This window comes from Anthonomus grandis, chromosome 7 (assembly GCF_022605725.1).
Source record: "Anthonomus grandis grandis chromosome 7, icAntGran1.3, whole genome shotgun sequence".
Taxonomy (NCBI): domain Eukaryota; kingdom Metazoa; phylum Arthropoda; class Insecta; order Coleoptera; family Curculionidae; genus Anthonomus; species Anthonomus grandis.
The window spans coordinates 541,165-560,027 of record NC_065552.1 but is presented as its reverse complement, the minus strand read 5'-3'; the positions used below and the strand labels follow the sequence as shown (position 1 = coordinate 560,027).

Sequence of the window (18,863 nt, the reverse complement as noted above, 5' to 3'; positions counted from 1 at the left end):
TTATAGTCCGCGCCCGCTGCTATTTAATCGATATAATGCCCGTATCTCCTGAAATTCCTAAAAGATTTTAATAATTTTTTGTCCAGATATTAAGAATGAATACCTAAATCGAATTACGGTGGTCCCAAACCTCTACAAACTAAAGTTTGGAATTTCAGAAGATACGGGAATTATATCGATTAAAGAACAGCAGGCGCGCACTACCAATAGGTCCCTGGCAAATGACGAATGCTACGTTCTCGATTTGATTACTGGTTTTCGTTCAAAATTAATTAGTTATAAAATATATTTACTAATTACAATACTTAATACACTAAAAATAAACAAAAGAAAAGTGTTAACACCAAGTAGTATTTATAAAAATCAATTATTAATATGCCCCTGCCCCTTAGACACATCGCTGATACACTGCCAGGTGCCCTCGGGGTTCTGAGACCACAAAGAGATTTTATTATCCCCCCCAGACACGGCCAGAATGTTCCCGTTCAAAGACCAGCTGACATTCCAAACCACATCGTCAAACAAATGCAAAATTGTGGAATTCCAAGTGAGACAATCGTCCGAGGTCCATATAACTACCCTGCGATCCTGAGAGCATGAAGCTATTGTGTGTCTATGGATACCCACCGATGGGGCCCATGATACATCTCTCACCCAATCAGAGTGAACCTGACACATAAAAAGAGCCTTGTATTGAACAAATGTGTGAAATGTAAAAGTTATTTACCTCTAACTTGGTTTCTTCTAGCCATTGGTCACCCTCTTGCCTCCAGATTTTCACTAAGTTATCACATCCCCCCGAAACAAGCCTTTTTGTCAAGGGCTGCCCGGCTTGCTCATTTTCATTACCATTAAACAATGGAGTGGTCGCCGGGGCCCAACTGACTGAGTTGCACCCAATGGCATGCGCGTTTTGTATCTTCTTAGCATCCCAGCTGTTTGTTTCCGGGGTATAAGTTAAAATGGAAATTGAACCATCGCTGCTTCCTAAAACAACATTAATCCTATAAAAACTGACTTGCATACTCATCACAACAGGATCTACCACAAGCCAATATCAGTCCAAACTCTGACGGGGCAAACTGGACAGAATTAACGCTTGAATCATGGTTCGAGTACTCATAGTACTTTGCCCATTTCCTATTCGTTTCCTTCCAAATGATCACCCGTTTATCGTACGAACAGGAGGCCAACAGGTTGCCAAACTTGGGGTGGCTCCAGGCGATCTGCCACACGGGCCCGAAATGCCCCTTTAGGTCATCGATAAGGGTGGAGGCCCCGTTTTTGATGTCGTACACTTTGACGCTGTTGTCCGACGAGCAAGTGGCCAAACGCAATCCGTAATAGTCGACTTCCGCGTCATGGATCATGTCCTCGTGGCCCGTGTCCACCGAATTAATTATCGAGACCATTTTTTAGTTGTTTGGATTAAAATTCGCGATGTTAAAATTTTGGGTGAAAATAATAAAAAACAAAATTTTGAGGTTAGACACTTGGACTAGGTGACGTATTTGACGTGATGACGTGTAGGCTAGCCACCAAATGGGCACTGTTGCCAGGTCCAACAAGAAGTCCTTAGAAGAAGAAATGGCAAATGTTTCTTAGGGAGCAAAATAGGCCGTTCTAAACTCTTGATACGTTTATATTTTATATTTTTTCAATAGCTGTTGATGTTAAATATGGTAATTATTCACAAAACAGTTTTCAGCTTTTTTACTAATAAACGGGATATTTCTTGTTTAGGCACTTTGTGTTGATTATAAAGTTTATATAGATGTGCTGGCGGAAACACGAATTTGCCCTTTTTTCTTGTAAATGAAAGTAGTTTTGTGTTCTATAAAGACCCCACAAGAGGCCTATAAAGAAAATTTTTCTTATAGTAGTAAACTAGCAGAAAACCGTTTTGTAAACTGTTACCTTAAATATTTTATTACAACGTATTAAGTAACACTTCCACCATTATTACTGCTATTACTGCTACTACAAGAAACGTTTAAACTTGGCAACATGGCTAAAATATTGAGCTGTCTTGTCATATCCGTCAACGTCAAAAATTTCAAAACATGAAACCGTTATTTATATGTTATGTTATTTTTCCTAAATAAAGGTTCCTTTTTCCTTTTAATTAAATTTTCAGGAATAAAATGGATTTAATGGGTAAGTTTGAACCAATAAAATAAACACTCTATAATAGCACCCTAATCAATGTTTTCTCCAAGAAGATCTTGAGGATAATGAGTTGCTTTCCAAAAACCATTTGGCCGAATTGAATAGCAAATTTGAAAAGGAATTGCAGAAACTCATTGGTGAAAAACTAAAAACGACATCAGATATTCGCGATGACTTACCCCAAAACGACGTGGTTCTTAATGCAGATTTCCTTAGGAAAGCCCATGAACATTCAAAGCTTAAAAAAGAGCAGCACTTTAGAAACCGACAGATCATCAAGGAATGCAAGAAACTGATCTCTGATGTGGAGAAAAGTGATAAGAAGATTCAATTTGTTAATGAAAGGCTGGAAACTTTAGAAAAAGGTAAGCATATCCATCTAGAATAGTAACTTACTATGTATTAAATTAATCTTCTTATAGATTTAACTCTAAACAAACAAGAACTAAATAAAATGGCCAGTAATTTTAAGAAAGCTATTCAAAAATACACTTCCACATTAAATTGGGTGTTTGAAGTACGAGAGAGCGAAAACCCAAAAGAGTTGCATGTCACCTCAAATTTTATCGGGAAAAATAAACCAGTGCTCTTTGTGATCGATAGGGAACAGAGGCATGTAATCGGTAAGAACAAATTACTTATTAGGTAAGTAAATTTACAAGAAAAAAAATGTTTTTTGTTTCAGATTGGAGTTTAGTGGATGATTGTGGTAAAGTGGAGCGGTCCAGTGATTATAAAACAGTTCTGAAAGAAATTATGCTTTCGGCTTCAAAGTAAAATTTTGACAATTTGTAATTTTTTTTTTGTTTAATTAATTGTAAATATTCAATTTAGGTTAGTGATTTAATAAGTAAATATATAAAACAGTGTTATCGGAAATTATGAAAATTTTAAATTACGAATATTTCAACTATCTGGCAACATAGAGTATTGAATTGTCAGTTGTCAAACTCAGATGTTATTGTTTACTATTTTCTAAGGTTATGTTATTTTTCTTGAGGTTAGGTCGTATCTGTCTTTGCTCCTTCATTAAGTTATTTTCTTATTTTAGGGTGTACATTTGATTATTCTGTAGTTAGACATGAAATTTAACTAAATAAAACTCCAAAGTTAATAAGAGAAATGGGTACTAAACTTGCCCTAATTGTGTTAACTTTGTTATCCATCACACAGGCACAGGTAAGACAATTTTATCGTTTTTATTCAGTTAATTGCAACTATGATGTAGTAGAGCTTACTAAACCAAATATTCACGTTTTGCTAGGAATAAGTACTGTGAAAATTTTTAATAGAATGATAATAATATCACTTTTATATATTTAGTTAGCCAAAACTTAACGGCTCTATTTATCAGTCTGATGGTATCATTAAAATCCTTTGGCCAAGAACTCCAAGAATGTCAATATTTGCTAGCAGTTTAAGATGCATTTAATTTCTTTATTACTACCTAAGCCAATATAAAATCACATTTTTCTTAAGTAACTATTTATTTATTTAATATTTAAACAGAAACATAAAGTAATTTACATCGGATTTTAACAAAATAGAAAAGCTATATAAATATTAGCACCTAGGTATGCAGTACCTGTATGTGCTTGAAAAATACAACAAATACTCTAAAAATTACAACAATTGCCTCATTTTCCAAACGCTCTAGTTACTTCTAACGCGCTTAATAAATTTATAATACACAAGATAAACTTAATTTTGATTTATGGTACATCATTTTTAATTATTATTGAAAATTTCTAAAAAATTTAAGATTATTATTCTTTAGATTTCTTCTTAAATGTGCCCATGATTTCTATAGTTCTTATATTGTGAGGTAACAAATTGTAAAGTTTCGGCCCTAAATAATCTACAAAATGTTGTTCCATAGTATTTTTACATAAGATAGAGTTATGTAGTTGGTTTGATTTACCTCTTGTAGGATAGTTATGTGATATGATGTTGCAACTAAAGTTATTATTTAAATGAACATAATTACAAACTTCTATTACATATAATGTTCTTATATTAGATATTTCTTTTGAGTATAACTTGTAAGTAGGGTACAGTTTTGGTTTTTTAAAATGATTTTAATTATGTAATTTTGTATAACCCTTAACTGTTCCATATTCATACTGTACATACCACCCCACACCAACATACCATACCTAAGCAACGGTTCAACAAGTGCCTTATACACTATAATTAAATTTTTTTTGTTTAAGAACTGTCTAAGCAAATAAAACTTGTAAATTAGACATCTGATTTTTTTAGTAATATATATAACATGTTGGTTCCATTTTAAATTGTTATCTAAATTAATTCCTAAGTATTTTATTTTGTTTTGCTCTTTTATTAAATTGTTATCATTTATTTTAATGTTGCTAAAATTTGGTCTATTTGCTGCTGTAAGTGAAAAGGCTACATAATATGTTTTAGAAATATTTAAACTTAGTTTGAATGTATCCAAAAAATTTTTAACTTTTTTGAAACCAACCTTAAGTTTTTCTCTCATCCCTTCCCAAGTTTTATCCGAAAAAATTATTACCGTGTCATCAGCATAAGCTATAACCTTCCCAGCCACATTAAGATTACAAAGCATGTTTATGTAAAGAATAAATAAAATTGGTCCAAGAACGGTACCTTGAGGCATGCTATGTTTAATTTTTTTTGGAGAGCTTAATCAATCAATCAATCGGATATATTACATATAAGCTTTTACAAAGTATGTGTAATAAAATCCAATAATTATAATCTATCTCAGTACATTTTAAGGTGCACCTAGGTAACCAAATACCTGTATGTGCAAAAAATCAAAAACAATTTTATAAAAATAAATATTTAAACAAAATATGTCCCATCCACTAACTATTGCAAAGTTTCCATTTAACACCCAATAAATAATTAAACATTAGAAAACAAAAATCCTTCACGATCATGTATGAATGCCTAAAGCTATGAAATATGAAAATTAATTAACAGTAAGTAGTTTTTTAAATACATGTAAATGATCATAAATGTAATCCCCAGATATTTTACAAAATTTTTTGACAGCTTTTGTATGTCTAATATATGGTGGTAATAAGTTGTACAGTTTGGGTGCGTGGTAAAAAATTGATTTTAATTTCATAGTAGTGGCAACAGTTGGAATTGATAAGTGTCTATTTACATTTAATCTAGTCTGATACTGATGATTAACAAAGTTCTTAAATTTATTCGACTTGTGAATATATATACAGAGCGACCAACAGTATAATGTGCGTACATCAAAAATATTTCTGGAATAAAGTAATGCAGTAGAAAATCTTTTGTTTTTTTTGAAAATAACTTTTAAAATGTAGTTTTGGGTTACATTTAAAGAAGTCAATGTGTTTTGGTATATCCCACCCCAAAGAATTAGACCATACCTTAGTAGTGATTCCACAATTGCTTTATAAATCGAAATCAAAAGTTGTTTATTTAATATTTCCCTGAGCACATAAAACTTGTATATTAGTTTTCGAATATTTTTTGATAGTCTAAGGATGTGGTCCCACTTTAAGTGTTTGTCAATATAGATTCCAAGATATTTTGTAGAGTGAACTTCATGAAGTTTATCCATAAGACTATCTATGTAAATACTATTAAATGATGGACGGTTTGCAGCTGTGAGGGAAAATGCTATATAAATAGTTTTAGTGATATTTAATGATAATTTAAATGAGTCTAGCCAGTGTTTTATTTTCTTTATACCGTTTATAGCATGTTCCTTCACCAAATCCCATGTTTCCCCATAGAAAGTTACTGCTGTGTCGTCAGCATAAGAGATAGTACTACCGTTTTGTATTGACATATTGGTTAAGGAATTTACATATGCTACAAATAAAATTGAACCCAGAACAGTCCCCTGAGGGATGCCCATTTTAATTTGAAGGGGTTCACTTATAGTATTTTCAACTTTGACGGATTGCTCTCGATCCATCAAATAATCAGCAAAAACGTCTAATACGTTTAATATATTATTTGTTTTGACAAATTGAGTACGATTTGTGAGATAATTCTCAAAGATGCTCAAAACCGGTCCCCGCACACCATTTCTTTCAAGGACATTAATGAGGAGGGAATGGGATACGCTGTCAAATGCTTTTTGCAAGTCCAGAAATAGAGCTATCGTTTTTTTGCCTACTTTTAAATTACCAGTAACATTTTTTACCAATTCATACATTGCATCAGTTGTCCGCTTACCTTCAAGAAATCCAAATTGATTCTCTGATATGCCGTCAATGGTATTCAAAAAAAGTCGTGATTTAAGGCATTTCTCATAAATTTTAGCAAAATTTGAAATAACCCTTATTGGCCTATAATTTCCTATATGGAGCTTATCTCCTGATTTATGAATTGGTGTAACGATAGAAGCCTTAAAGTAAGATGGTACAATGCTTGTTTTGAAAATTTAGTTTATTATATGTGTAATTGGATCCTTAAGTTTTAAATATAGAAGTTTTATTTTTTTAGAAGTAATTTGATCCATACCAGGGGAGCAATTATTTTTAAGCGAATTTATATGTTTTACTATTTCTGTTGAATTTGTAGGTCTTAAATACATAGAGTTAGGAATTGATTCTCTTATAGGGGTTGGCGTTTCTGGGATATTAAGGGCACCAGAAATTTGAGCACCAATATTAACAAAATAATCATTAGCATAATCAGCAATTTCATTGTTTTTAGTCAGAATCATATTTTGCTTTCTAATTTGTAATATCTGTGTTTTTTTGTCATTTTGATTTGTGGCCTCATTAATTAATTTGTACAATTTTCTAATGTCATGTTCATGCTCAAAAACTTGATTTTTATAGTATTCATTTTTGGTGACCGTAATTAACCTTTTTAATTTATTTCTGTAATTAGTATATTCTAATTTATTTTCGTCAGTAGGATTTAATCTCAAATTTCTTTTCATTTTATCTCTTTTTTTAATAGAAACAATTAACCCAGTTGAAATCCATGGTTTTGCTCTTTTGTATTTTAGTTTTATTTCAGTTTTTATTTCAGATTTTTTTATTATGTCAGTGAGGTTGTTTATTAAATATATGCATGCTTCTTCTGGATCTTTAATGGCTAAAATAGCTTTCCAATCAACTAACTCAGCTTCATGTCTTAGTCGTGTGTAATCAGTTTTTGTTAGTGTATTTATGTCAGTGCTGTCTATATTTTCTTTGTCGTGACTTGAGATATGTATCATAATAGGCAGGTGGTCAGTAATGTCGTGGTTAATAATAAATGTTGTGGCTTTTTTTACCTTGGCTTTCATTTTATTTCTCATAAATATATGGTCTATACAAGTATTAATAATTTTTCTTGTAGTTTTGTTACACATGGAAACAAATCCAATTGAATTCATTAAGGCTAGGTATTTTATAACTTTTTGATCACTTTTCAACAAATCTATATTTATGTCGCCCAAAAACAGATCTATGTTAGATTTTTGACAATTTTTAAAAAATAAATCAAGGTCATCCAAAAATTTAAGTACATTGGTTGATGGGGATCGGTAGGTAGAGAATATATTATAATCTAGATGATCTATGCGAATTTTCATAGTAGTGACAGTACTACCTGATTCCAGTTTGTTATTTGAAAATGCAGGATTTAGATGATTTTTGTAGTAAATTACTACTCCATCAAATGAATTGTAATGTGCCTCATTATAATATATACTATATCCAGGAATATTTACAGCATCTGTGGTGTCTAAATTATGATATTTTGAGAGAACTATTATATCACAATAGGAAGCGAGAATATATGAAGTAATAAATACTAATAAATTGTCTAAATTTGACTTTAGCCCACAGATATTTAAATGCATTATATTTAACAGTTTTTTATTACAACTTATATGACCAGACAAATCACTCGGAGTCACCAGCATACATTCGGGTGTGTTTTCTTTAATATTGTCAATGTCAAAATTTCTAGGATCAAAGTTATCCATAATTTACTTTAGATTTTGCACGTGCCAAATGGTACTGGTACTGGACATTGTGGATCATTAGCCTCATGATTTATTTTATGTGTAATTTTGTACTTATTATTACTCAGTTCACTGTTTTTACACTTTACTATACGACTTTGACAGTCATTGACATTATGCTCCCCAAAACAGAACACCTGCTACAAGCTTGTTTGTGGGTACATAAATTTTCCTTGTGATAAAATTGTTCAGTTCCAACAGTTCCAACACTTTAACAAATCAATCTCTTCGTACACACTAAGTCTCTTCCATCCTATATAAATCTTCTTAGTGCACATAAAATGATGGAAAACTTTAGGTGCACACTCCGCTTAGATGGACATAGTGTTTTTATTTTGAATTGTTTTAATAAATGTAACTTTAAGGTAATCATTATCAGATATAAAATTATTTTGTTTTTTAATCATATCTTCAATTTCCCTATCTGTGTACTTGTTTACAAGACCTGGTATTTTGATTCTGGGGTTTTTCAAACTAGTCTCTACTATATCATATTTTTCAGTAAGATTTTTTTCTACTGAGGTCTTAAGAACAATAAGGTCTTCTTTAGAAGGAAAATTTATTATAATCTTACCTTCTGAAAGCCCCTTCCTACTTGAAATTTTAACTCCCAGAGCTTCGGGCTTAATCTTTTGTTCTAGATCCAAAAACGTTTTTTTCGCATCTTGGATCTGTTTTGGCTTTAACAAAATACTAGGTATATTTTTCTTTGTTGGTTCATCCTTATTTGTAGTTTTAGACCTATAATCGGCATTTTCCAGAACCATAGCGCAGTTTTTTTGCATTTTATTTTCTATATGTGCAATTTTAGCCTGTAGATTTTCCAGTATTCCAAACATTTTCTTTGTGCTGTCCTCATATTTTGCTTTTGTCATCAACACTTTAAGTTCCTTTTTACAGCAGTCGCACATCCATAATAGGATTTTGCCAACATCGCCTTTGATTTTTTTATACAGTTGAGACCTTATGTCTAGACAGGAGACATTATACCACGATTGACATTTACCTTCGCAGAAAATCCCCTGGTCATCACCTCTAACTTCCCTTTTGCAGATCTTAAAGCTTTTGGTGTTTAATTTTCTACCTGCATATTGGAACGCAGCACATGAGTATATAAACACAGAACAGGAGGTAGCTTAATGTAAACAATGCAGATTAAGGCAATTTGTGGCGCTTTTATGAGAAAAAAAAAACGTACATTACCGCACAGACACTTCTGCTTTATAATACACTGGTTTTTAATCTTTAATTTGCATTTTTTCCATTACACCTTTGAATATATATTTCTCTAGCTCAGTTCCTTTGAAGCCAAAGTAAAAAAGGGTCACACAAACAACTGGGCCGTTCTAGTAGACACCAGTCGCTTCTGGTTCAACTACAGACACGTCGCCAATGTTCTTTCGATATACCGAAGCGTCAAGAGACTGGGAATCCCAGACAGCCAGATCATTTTGATGATCGCCGACGATATGGCGTGCAATCCGAGAAATCCCCGACCAGCCACTGTGTTCAATAATCTCAATCAGCACATTAATGTTTACGGGGATGATGTTGAGGTGGATTATAGAGGATATGAGGTACAAATCTATTTTATGTATTGAGGATTTTCTTGTTTGTTTACCTAATACATTAAATTTGCAAATTTTTTTTAGGTTACAGTTGAGAACTTTGTAAGACTCCTTACTGGTAGGTTGCCCCCAGGTACTCCCAGGTCCAAGCAGTTGCTGTCGGATGAGGGCAGCAATGTCCTGATCTATCTCACTGGTCATGGGGGAGATGGTTTTTTAAAATTTCAGGATTCCGAGGAGATCACTAGTCAAGAGATGGCCGATGCCCTGGAGCAAATGTGGCAGAAACAACGGTTAATTTACTGATTGTTTTATGATGTTTCACTGGTTCCAAAGTGCTTAATTTCAGGTATCACGAAGTGTTCTTTATGATAGACACGTGCCAAGCAGCTTCTATGTACGAACGGTTTTATTCGCCAAATATTTTGGCTGTGGGAAGTTCTATGGTTGGGGAGGATTCGCTTTCGGTAAGGTTTTTTTTATTAGAATTGTTGTTTTTAATTTAACGGTTTTTTGGTGGTTTCAGCACCACGTTGATTCCGCCATAGGGGTTTATATTATAGACAGGTACACCTATTATGCATTGGAATTCTTGGAGAATGTTGGACAGGAGAGTAATCGGTCTATGGGGGAATTTGTAAGTTTTACACAAAATAATTATTGTATTATAGATGTGGTACAAAATTGCTTGATTAGGAGATAAAATTGAAGATTATTGATAAGTGAAGTGTGTATGTGATCACTTGTTGAGGTAAGCAACAACGTCTCTAGACTCTAATAAGAGATTCACTTATTTTTTTTCAATTTCTAATTTGGTTTCATAGCAACCTCAACCCAAAAATACGTTCTAAAGGTAGTGTTTTACAAACCTATATTACAAATATGTTCCTCAGATATTTTGATTGTGTTGTAAGTAAATAAAATTTACTTGAAAGCTGTAGTTAGGCACTACAGCATATCTCGGAATCAGAACACTAGACAAGCTTTAAATAAGAATGTAACAACTAAATGTCAAAAAACTTTAACATACATATATATACCGTCAGCAAAAATCTATTATCAACTTCCAGTAGAACTCAGAAATATACCTTATAACAAAATTAAACATAAAATCTACGACTGGATATGAGATAATAATATCACTTGGATAGTATGATATCCCTAGTTTTGGTTCTTTTTTTCCCTAATTTAATTTCATTCTTAATTTTTGAATCATTTTTATTTATATATAATTTTTTTTAAGAACTGTTTATTTTTTTATTAATTAAATTGGATAAATAGGAAATCCACACACAGTATATTTAAAATAGCATTGTGCATTGGGTATTTTTAGCAAATAAGTAGTCGTTATTTTATAATGTATGAATCTGTTGAATGAATTATTATTATTATTATTATGGTATGGGGTGTTGACATTATTATGCATTTTTTAATAGAAGGTTCAATTTTTTGTCTAGGCAATTGGTATGTGTATTTTTTTCAGGCAGTTTCGAAAAAATGAGCCTATTACATATGATTGAAAGTGGTATAAAATTCCTAGAAAAAGGAAAACATAGACTGGACTGAAATAAAAAAATCAATTTCAATATTTTCTTGTGGTTAATGTAATAAAGTGGTTATTCTGTATATTTTCCAGTTATTTTATACAGGGTGGTCCAGTTTAAACGTCATTAATTTCAATACGCGATAGAGAATTTAAAAAGAAATAGACTTTCAATATAAAATTTTTCTCAGAAATCTTTAATAACAAAGATATAGGGTGTTAAAGTTAAGAATAATTATTTGTTTTTTTATCATAACTTTTCGAGCAGCTCAATTTTAATTAAATTTCGCATGCAGGTTGTTGTAGTGAACTTTCGATTACTGGTGGAGTCAATTTTTAAAAAAATTGCCAGTGCCGTAACATACGGAGGGACTTGGTTCTTTTTTGCTTCAAATCTGCGAGGTGATAAAATATTTTTTTTTAAGAAGTCAACTGTTAGATTATCCATTTAATTTGGAAAAAAAAGTAACTCTTGCAAAATTTTGATTTAAGACGCTGTTTTTAAATTGTCTGTTGTTCGGTTGAATTTTAACGGATGGAACAATATTTTTACGAGCATTTTTATTTGAAAATAGTACCGCTTTAGTTTTGACTTGATTAAAGTTATGCTCCTTTGAATAGATTGAAATTGAATTAAGTTCAACATTTAAATTATATTCAACTTAATTATCGTTGGGATCGAAGTGGTGGAGAACCTGTGTATCGTTGGCATGTTAATAAATGAGGAGCAACTTTTCAAATCGCATTTTGTCCAAAAAATACTTTTTTGGGTACTGACGAAAAACGATTTTCTTTTAAACCCTGCTATATATTTTCACAACATGGAGTTGTTTTGATAGAAATTAACATAAAAACCCATTAAGTTATCTCAGTTAAATCAATATTTATTAGAAAATCTGGAAAAATCGAAAAAATTTTTGGAGTTAATGCGTGTTGATTCGTAACAATGTATAAAATTCGTTTTGTTTTGTTCAAAATTGGACATGATGCTGTTTGTTCCAATTTATTCGTTTTACTGGTGTTGGTAGTGAAATTATTCGACTTTAAGGATAAAATGTCAACTAAGTACCAGGAATATGTTTTTTTTTGTTTTTGTTTAATTTCTTCCAAAAATGCAAACTTACAAAATAATACTAATGTTAATAACATACAAAGTCCACCTGAAAAAAAAAATCAAATTTGTTCCTGGTAAGGGTCTTCTTCGAGGCAGTCGCACATGGGATTTTCTTCACCTACATCATCTGCAGGATCTGGAATTTCAGCTTCTGGTTCCGTCGTGGTGTTTAAGGCATGATCAAAAAACAAGAGCGAAGAAAGCGGGACTTAAAACTTAAATTTCCAGTCTTGTCCAAATCTTGCACAAAGCAGCTTTCGCACATCAGTTTACTTTTCTTCTTTGATGTTATTTACCAGTGGTATGTTACAGCGATCCTGCATATCCCTTATCAAAGTTTGGCCTCGTTTTGTTATTGCCATTGGGTGCTTCGAAGCGTCGTCAAACATATAGGTGGACTCAAGTTTTATCTTAATATCAACGTAGCTGTTTTTTATAATTTTTTGTAAAAATATTCTTTTCATGTCACTAATTCCATCAATTTTTTTCAGTATTTCTCTGAGATCTAGCCAAGCGTGGGACTCTGTAAATTTTCTCTATTTAGAGAAGGAAGCGAAGAGACAAAGATCGCTTAATGCCTTGGCACTCTATAAACATTTCCTTATAAACTTCGTTGTTGCTCGGGCCTAGAGAATTCTTACTTTACTTGATTACTTGAGGGAATGGATGAGTACTTACCTAGTAAAATAATTTGATTTCTCCTTTTCCTTTTACCCTAAATCACAGAATCCAAATATAAATAAAAAACGAAAAACTGAAAATAAATCATGACATAACACTTAAAAAAATCAGGTAGTGACTCCCGTCCATCGCACGTTAAATTTTTTCTCCCTTCTAATAAAATTTCCCCGTTCACGGCGTACGGACGGGGAGTCGGTACCAAATCCAAATAATTAAGCCAATAGTTTATTCTTTCCCACAATACACGCTAAAAAAGGAAGAAAATAATATCTTTACAATAGGAAGGTCCTTTTCGTTGTCGCTTAAGAAAGCGAGGTCGTCTATATTCGTTCTGTAACGAAAAAGCCCGAACGGCGTTACAAAGTACGAAATACCGTAGAGATAGAGAATAAAGAGTTTATCTATCGCTATTTGCGTTACTGAGTCCCATCTCAGCTTCGCCTAAAGCCCTGACAATTCCGTATTGTTGGTAAATTTTTATATAAGCTATGGTTGAGCCCCACGTATTCAGTTTTTCGTAGATGTTTCTCAACTCGACCGAATACTCTGTCAGCAGGTAAATAGGAGTGGCCGCGAACTGGGAAATATGTTACTATCTGTTTTATGTTTCTTGGGGACTTTTTATGTAGCCAGTATGTTAAGGCATGGATGACGTGTTGGTTTTTGTTTTGGCCTGCGCAGTCGTCCGCAAAAAACCTAATTTGCGTTACCGAATCTTCAATATGTACCTACTTTTTCTAAAAAGTCTATCAAAGCTGACGAAATTTCTTGAGCACCTCTTGCAGCTTGTGTCTCGTTCCAGACATAAAAATGTGGGTTTTTAGTCGCAACATAAGTCACAAAAAAAGAGTAAAATGAAATTTGTCTGGAATAGAAAGCCTCATCAATACTGACTTTGGGAATTGCTTGCACTTGTTGCAAGTCAAACACGTACGTTATGCTCGCTTCTGGGATTTGCTTCATCAAAGTATGGAAAGCTTTAGCTCTCTTTTTGTGAATTACGATGTTTGAAATTAAACCTTCTTTGATAACACCATTTTAATTTTTAAGTCTAGCGCAATAGGTACAGGTATCGGAAGCGGGAGAGCCAAACCCTAGATTAAACTTTGTCTCAAAAATTTTTACAAAAAACGTTTTTTTTTACTTTCAACTCGTCCTCAACGGTAGTATTATAAAGGTAAAAAAGTCGATTTATGTTCAAAGATGAATGCAAGTAAAGTCGACGGCTTTTATTTAGTGCATAATGACTTTCGCAACCTCGCAAATTTGAAATAAACTCGTACACTTGCTTTCTTTTTGCAGAAAATTTCCGAAGTTTATGATCCCTCCTCGTTTCTCTACCATCCCGATTCTAGATAAAATTCCGTCAGCAGTTGTGTTTACTCTTCGCTGACCGACCCCAAACAACTTAGCAAAAAACTTGGAGCATACAGGTGTTCTTTGTTTTTCTGTAGATATCAAGAAATATTTAACTGCAGCGCGATGTGGCTTGTTTTTTCTCACCTCACCACGAACTCGGCTGCGTTTTGGTTGAGCAACATCCATTAAAAAATACAGTCTTTTATCTTGCTCCTTTCTGTCTGGTTTATAAAAAACTTTTCTCTTTGCTTTTGCTAGGATGCTTCTTGAAATACTGAGACAGTTAAATTTTCCTTCTCGGTTGAAAATTAAGCAACAAAGGGTCAGGGTCTTGATACCTATAAAAAATAAGTATAGGTGTGAATATTTTTTAATGTAACAAACGAGCAACACTTACCTCTTCTCATAATCCATTTCCCTTTTTGTCTTTTGTCGTTGCCTTTTCCTTGACCCTTCATTATAGTTGCCCACAATAACACTGTTATCGAGATTTTCCATTATAACGCACTTTAGCACCTACACTTTCTAGTTCCTAAGTATTTTATTTAAAGAATGTAACTGGACAATATACACCTGTTCCACTGCAGAAATTTACTGAATTGCAGGTTTTAACAAACAAAACTAACACAACACTAGCTTTATATATCAGCTGTTTTGTTCGAGACAGCGCCTTCTAATGGCTAAATAACATAATCCGTCTGTGGACAAAATGCATTTTAATGTGAACCCTATACTTTGCACGTCGAGTACACAGTGATATAATGCCGTTTGAAACGTTTCATTTTTACAGGATTGTAGAACACAATAATTAATTTGCAAATCCGCTTCAAGCACAATTTTGTCCAATTTGGACAAATTGCGTTTTGAAAAGTTGCTCCTCAAATGTTCTTTCTTTTTTTTTAGTTAAAAGTGTGCCCAAAAAGCGCCTGTATCAGCACAGTAGGAGTAAGAAAAGACCTATTCCCAAGAAATCCGGACAAAGTTCCCATTACCGACTTTTTTGGATCAGTGAGGCCAGTTAAGTTACTTCCGAGTGTTCCGGAACTAAATTTCACTTTACCTGCCCTAGAAACACTCGAAAGAACCGAACGAAAACCAAAAAGAACATATTATAGCGTAAGCTTTTCCACTTTTACTAAAGTTAGTGCTGTTTAATCGATAATAATAATAAAACACGTGAATTAAACCAGTGCAAAATTTTTTTTTATTTATCACATCACATGGTGGTGATTCCCAAAAAAACGAAAACGAAGTTTTATCATACAATAACTAACTAAACTAATGCAGTGTACCAAATAAAAAGCTTCTGTTTGAACGGCAACAACAAAAAAAAATAAGACGACGAAATCGGTACGTTAAAAAGTTCTTTGGCGGGGACACTCGCACTTTAAAATTAACCTAAACAACAAGAAAATAAATTTGTATTGTACTATATCTCGTTTCTCTCCTCATTTATTGCGATTTCGTCGCGGGCCTTTTTCCTTTTACCACTATCGGTTTGTTTTTGATGGTTCCCTTCTTGCGTTTGGTACTCTAGAGAAAGATATTACGGATTAAACATTGATTTTGTGTTCGAAACATCTTCACCTAAATTACCTTTTTCGATACGAAATTTGGGGTTTTTACTACTCTCTTCGCTACTGGTATCCTTGGCCTATTGAATTCGTCTGGTTTTTTCACCCTTATAACAAGAAATTACAGTCTTTTATACTATCGATTAACAGGATTCTTATATTAAATTATTGGAAAAGTAGTGTTTTTTTTTGCCCAAAAAACTCCTTTTAGCAATACTATTTCCCGCATAAAGACCAGTGATCTATTATATTATACCAACCTGTATATCCTGACTAGCCAATGCTCACTAGTGTAAGCCTCTTCCAAGTAAGTTAAGTGAATATCTTTGTTCCCAATCACTACTCCCCTGGTACGATCGTACCCTGATGGCGAACGGTAGTCTCTGTAATAAAATACATATACCGATATAAATCAATTTTAAAGTAAAACGCTCGAAAACCAATTTACCCTAATCTAAGATCGCCGAATCTGTAATAGCTCAGCTTGTACATGAGACAGTTGAGAAGGGTTGGAGATCCTTCGGCGTCCACCCTGAATTCGCCTTGTTCCGTGAAGTAGTCACTTTCCTAAAAACAATAAATGAGTAAATAAATGGCCTATGTTGGTTAACTAAAATACAGATTTAAAACAATGCCAAAGTGTATTCTACTTAAACATATTAATATACGTAGACCATTTTGCACTGGAATAGTAAGTATTAGTAAAAAATACACTCTTAAGTAATTCTTTACTTGTTTTTAAATACATATCCTACTAGTTTCGAACCTATATAGATATGTTTGTCCTTAGGGATAATTAATAATTAAAAACTATGTAATATTAAAAGAACCTAAGCATGATCATTTATGTCCGAAACTGGTGGGACAACTTAGAGTGTATTTTTTTATCAACGATTAAGAGAAATAACCCAATAACAATAGAACTTTTTGACTTCCACAATTTTGTCATTTACTTGACAAAATAATGAATCGACAACGTTATATTTTTTTTGTCTTAGATGTGATTTTTAAAAACTTGAATAAAAGTCAATGAGTAACTAAAGATACTTCGGTCATCCTTCACTAAATTTATTTAAAAAATATTAATCCGACACGTTTCGGACATATAACATGTCCATCATCAGGGATAACATTAGGTATATAATAATAGATGTCGTAATGATGTAATTTTAAAGTTTTTGTAAATCCATGTTTGGTCCCATTTTCATGTATCTTAATTCGTTTTAACCTTTTAACCATGTCTGAGGCACTAGATCTATAAGATGTATTGACGGAACCCCTTAATTTGTTATCCCTTATGATGGACATGTTATATGTCCGAAACATGTCGGATTAATATTTTTTAAATAAATTTAGTGGAGGATGACCAAAGCATCTTTATTTACCCATTGACCTATTAACTCCACTGCAAGAATGGACTACTTCTTCAACCTTGAATAAATGTGCTTTTAGTGCATGGATTTTTATAATTTTTGTGTTGAAAGCTTAGGAGCAATCTAAAGAAACTTTTAAATCAAAAATCATGTTGATCTAAGCACTGGAAATGGAATTATGACTCACGTTACCTGGACGTTTATATTACTTTTTACTTGGGATATGTTTTCCAAACTTTATATAAAAAGGCTCCCAACAAATCAATTTTCATGATTTTTGCAATGAAAACTGAAAAACATTCCAAACAAACTTTTAAAACCAAAATTAAGTCGATCTGAGCACTATAAGTGGACCAAGCACTCAAGTTACCTAAAACTGTATTTCCTCTTGAACACAATTTACAAAAAATGCAAGAATTTTCCTGATTTTTTTCCTAATGAAAGCTAAAGAACAGTCCAAAAAAACTTCTAAAATAAAAATCAAGGCAATCCGAACACTAAAACTGGAGTTATGCCTTCAGTTACTGAAAACTGTCTTTCCTCTTGGACAAAATTCCCTAAAACTTGGATAAAACAACATTTAATGATTCTTTCAATGAAAGCTAAAGAAGAGTTCAAAAAAACTTTTAAACTAAAAGTCAAAGCAATTGGGACACCGGAATTGGGAGTTATGCCTTCAGTTACCGAAAACTATCTTTCCTCTTGGACACTATTACTAAAAAATCTTCTAATGGATGGATTTTCCTGATTCTTTCAATGAAAGTTTAAGAACTGTTCAAAGAAGCTTTTAAAATAAACATCAAGGCAATCTAAACTCTAGAAGTGGAATTATGCTTTCAGTTACCTAGATCTGTTTTTTCTGTTGGAACACAATTTCCAAAAACTTGGATAAAAAAGCTTCTAATGCATGGATTTTCTTGATTCTCTCAATGAAAGTTAAAAGACAGTCCAAAGAAACTTTTAAAGCAAAAATCAAAGCAATCAGGACACTAGAAGTAGTGTTATGCCTTCAGTTACCTAAAACTGTCTTTCCTCTTGAATACAATTTCCAAAAGCTTCTAATAATATAATTTTTTCAATGAAACTTATTTCCTAGACAGTTTCCCATCTTACCCGTATATCTTTGGGATGCTCTCCCTCGGCGATCCGCACCATCCACAAAAACTTATTGATATCGTCGCCGGAGTAGCCGATCACCCCCCCGAATATCACCAGCACGTAGTCGACGTCCAGGGCGGTCATGATGTCGTACGCGGCGCTCTCGTTCGACGACATCGCTTTACCCACTAAAGCGATGTGACTGTTATTCCACGTGTTGTTGTCCACTAAAGTCGTCCGGTTCGCCATCCCGGCTATTTGGTAACCGTAATCCCACCTGGAGAAACATTAATTTTTTTCAATCAGTGCCATACACGTCAGCTGTCTAATAAATTTACATTCTATCTAAAATATACATTTGTCACTATTGGGGCAACTTACTT

At 32.9% G+C, this 18,863-nt stretch overlaps 4 protein-coding genes across 5 annotated transcripts in view; 2 read left to right on the top strand and 2 right to left on the bottom strand.

Annotated features, from left to right (window-relative positions):
* Positions 1-268: 268 nt before the first annotated feature.
* LOC126738272 (protein SEC13 homolog) lies at positions 269-1,513 on the bottom strand. Its single transcript, XM_050443517.1, has 3 exons — positions 1,046-1,513; positions 728-987; positions 269-669 (listed from the first exon to the last, which is right to left on the bottom strand). Exons 1-3 carry the CDS (start codon positions 1,410-1,412, stop codon positions 364-366), a joined length of 933 nt encoding a protein of 310 aa, XP_050299474.1. The 5' UTR covers positions 1,413-1,513; the 3' UTR covers positions 269-363.
* Positions 1,514-2,049: 536 nt separating this feature from the next.
* LOC126738274 (uncharacterized) lies at positions 2,050-3,041 on the top strand. Of its 2 annotated transcripts, none has more exons than XM_050443521.1 (4): positions 2,050-2,157; positions 2,223-2,534; positions 2,592-2,792; positions 2,855-3,041. In XM_050443521.1, the coding sequence occupies exons 1-4, from the start codon at positions 2,145-2,147 to the stop codon at positions 2,944-2,946; spliced, it is 618 nt and encodes a 205-aa protein (XP_050299478.1). In that variant the 5' UTR covers positions 2,050-2,144; the 3' UTR covers positions 2,947-3,041. The 2 variants fall into 2 exon arrangements, with proteins under 2 accessions (XP_050299478.1, XP_050299476.1); XM_050443519.1 differs by having other exon boundaries at positions 2,060-2,157; positions 2,220-2,534.
* Positions 3,042-3,145: 104 nt separating this feature from the next.
* Positions 3,146-15,632, top strand: LOC126738271 (putative GPI-anchor transamidase). The gene is made up of 6 exons (XM_050443515.1): positions 3,146-3,348; positions 9,463-9,747; positions 9,823-10,031; positions 10,088-10,205; positions 10,265-10,375; positions 15,339-15,632. The coding sequence occupies exons 1-6, from the start codon at positions 3,292-3,294 to the stop codon at positions 15,588-15,590; spliced, it is 1,032 nt and encodes a 343-aa protein (XP_050299472.1). The 5' UTR covers positions 3,146-3,291; the 3' UTR covers positions 15,591-15,632.
* The window catches only part of LOC126738265 (dolichyl-diphosphooligosaccharide--protein glycosyltransferase subunit STT3B), a 23,886-nt gene continuing 20,639 nt past the window's right edge, over positions 15,617-18,863 (bottom strand). Inside the window, exons 8-12 of the mRNA XM_050443508.1 lie at positions 18,496-18,757; positions 16,458-16,576; positions 16,270-16,392; positions 16,032-16,116; positions 15,617-15,968 (exon numbers count right to left, since the gene is read on the bottom strand). Of these exons, the coding sequence (XP_050299465.1) occupies positions 15,888-15,968; positions 16,032-16,116; positions 16,270-16,392; positions 16,458-16,576; positions 18,496-18,757 (670 nt within the window). The 3' untranslated portion in view covers positions 15,617-15,887. The remainder of the gene's footprint in view (positions 15,969-16,031; positions 16,117-16,269; positions 16,393-16,457; positions 16,577-18,495; positions 18,758-18,863) is intronic.

What these genes read in the sequence shown, in the direction of transcription:
- LOC126738271 (XM_050443515.1), top strand. Translation starts at nt 3,292, where the DNA reads ATGGGTACTAAACTTGCCCTAATTGTGTTAACTTTGTTATCCATCACA. An exon ending in TATCCATCACACAGGCACAG is followed by an intron (nt 3,349 to 9,462) that starts GTAAGACAATTT and finishes ATATTTCTCTAG; the next exon opens with CTCAGTTCCTTTGAAGCCAA. An exon ending in CAAATGTGGCAGAAACAACG is followed by an intron (nt 10,032 to 10,087) that starts GTTAATTTACTG and finishes GCTTAATTTCAG; the next exon opens with GTATCACGAAGTGTTCTTTA.
- LOC126738272 (XM_050443517.1), bottom strand. Translation starts at nt 1,412, where the DNA reads ATGGTCTCGATAATTAATTCGGTGGACACGGGCCACGAGGACATGATC. An exon ending in TGGACTGATATTGGCTTGTG is followed by an intron (nt 988 to 1,045) that starts GTAGATCCTGTT and finishes ATGTTGTTTTAG; the next exon opens with GAAGCAGCGATGGTTCAATT. An exon ending in TAGAAGAAACCAAGTTAGAG is followed by an intron (nt 670 to 727) that starts GTAAATAACTTT and finishes TTTATGTGTCAG; the next exon opens with GTTCACTCTGATTGGGTGAG.
- LOC126738274 (XM_050443519.1), top strand. An exon ending in GCTGGAAACTTTAGAAAAAG is followed by an intron (nt 2,535 to 2,591) that starts GTAAGCATATCC and finishes ATCTTCTTATAG; the next exon opens with ATTTAACTCTAAACAAACAA. An exon ending in GGAACAGAGGCATGTAATCG is followed by an intron (nt 2,793 to 2,854) that starts GTAAGAACAAAT and finishes TTTTTGTTTCAG; the next exon opens with ATTGGAGTTTAGTGGATGAT.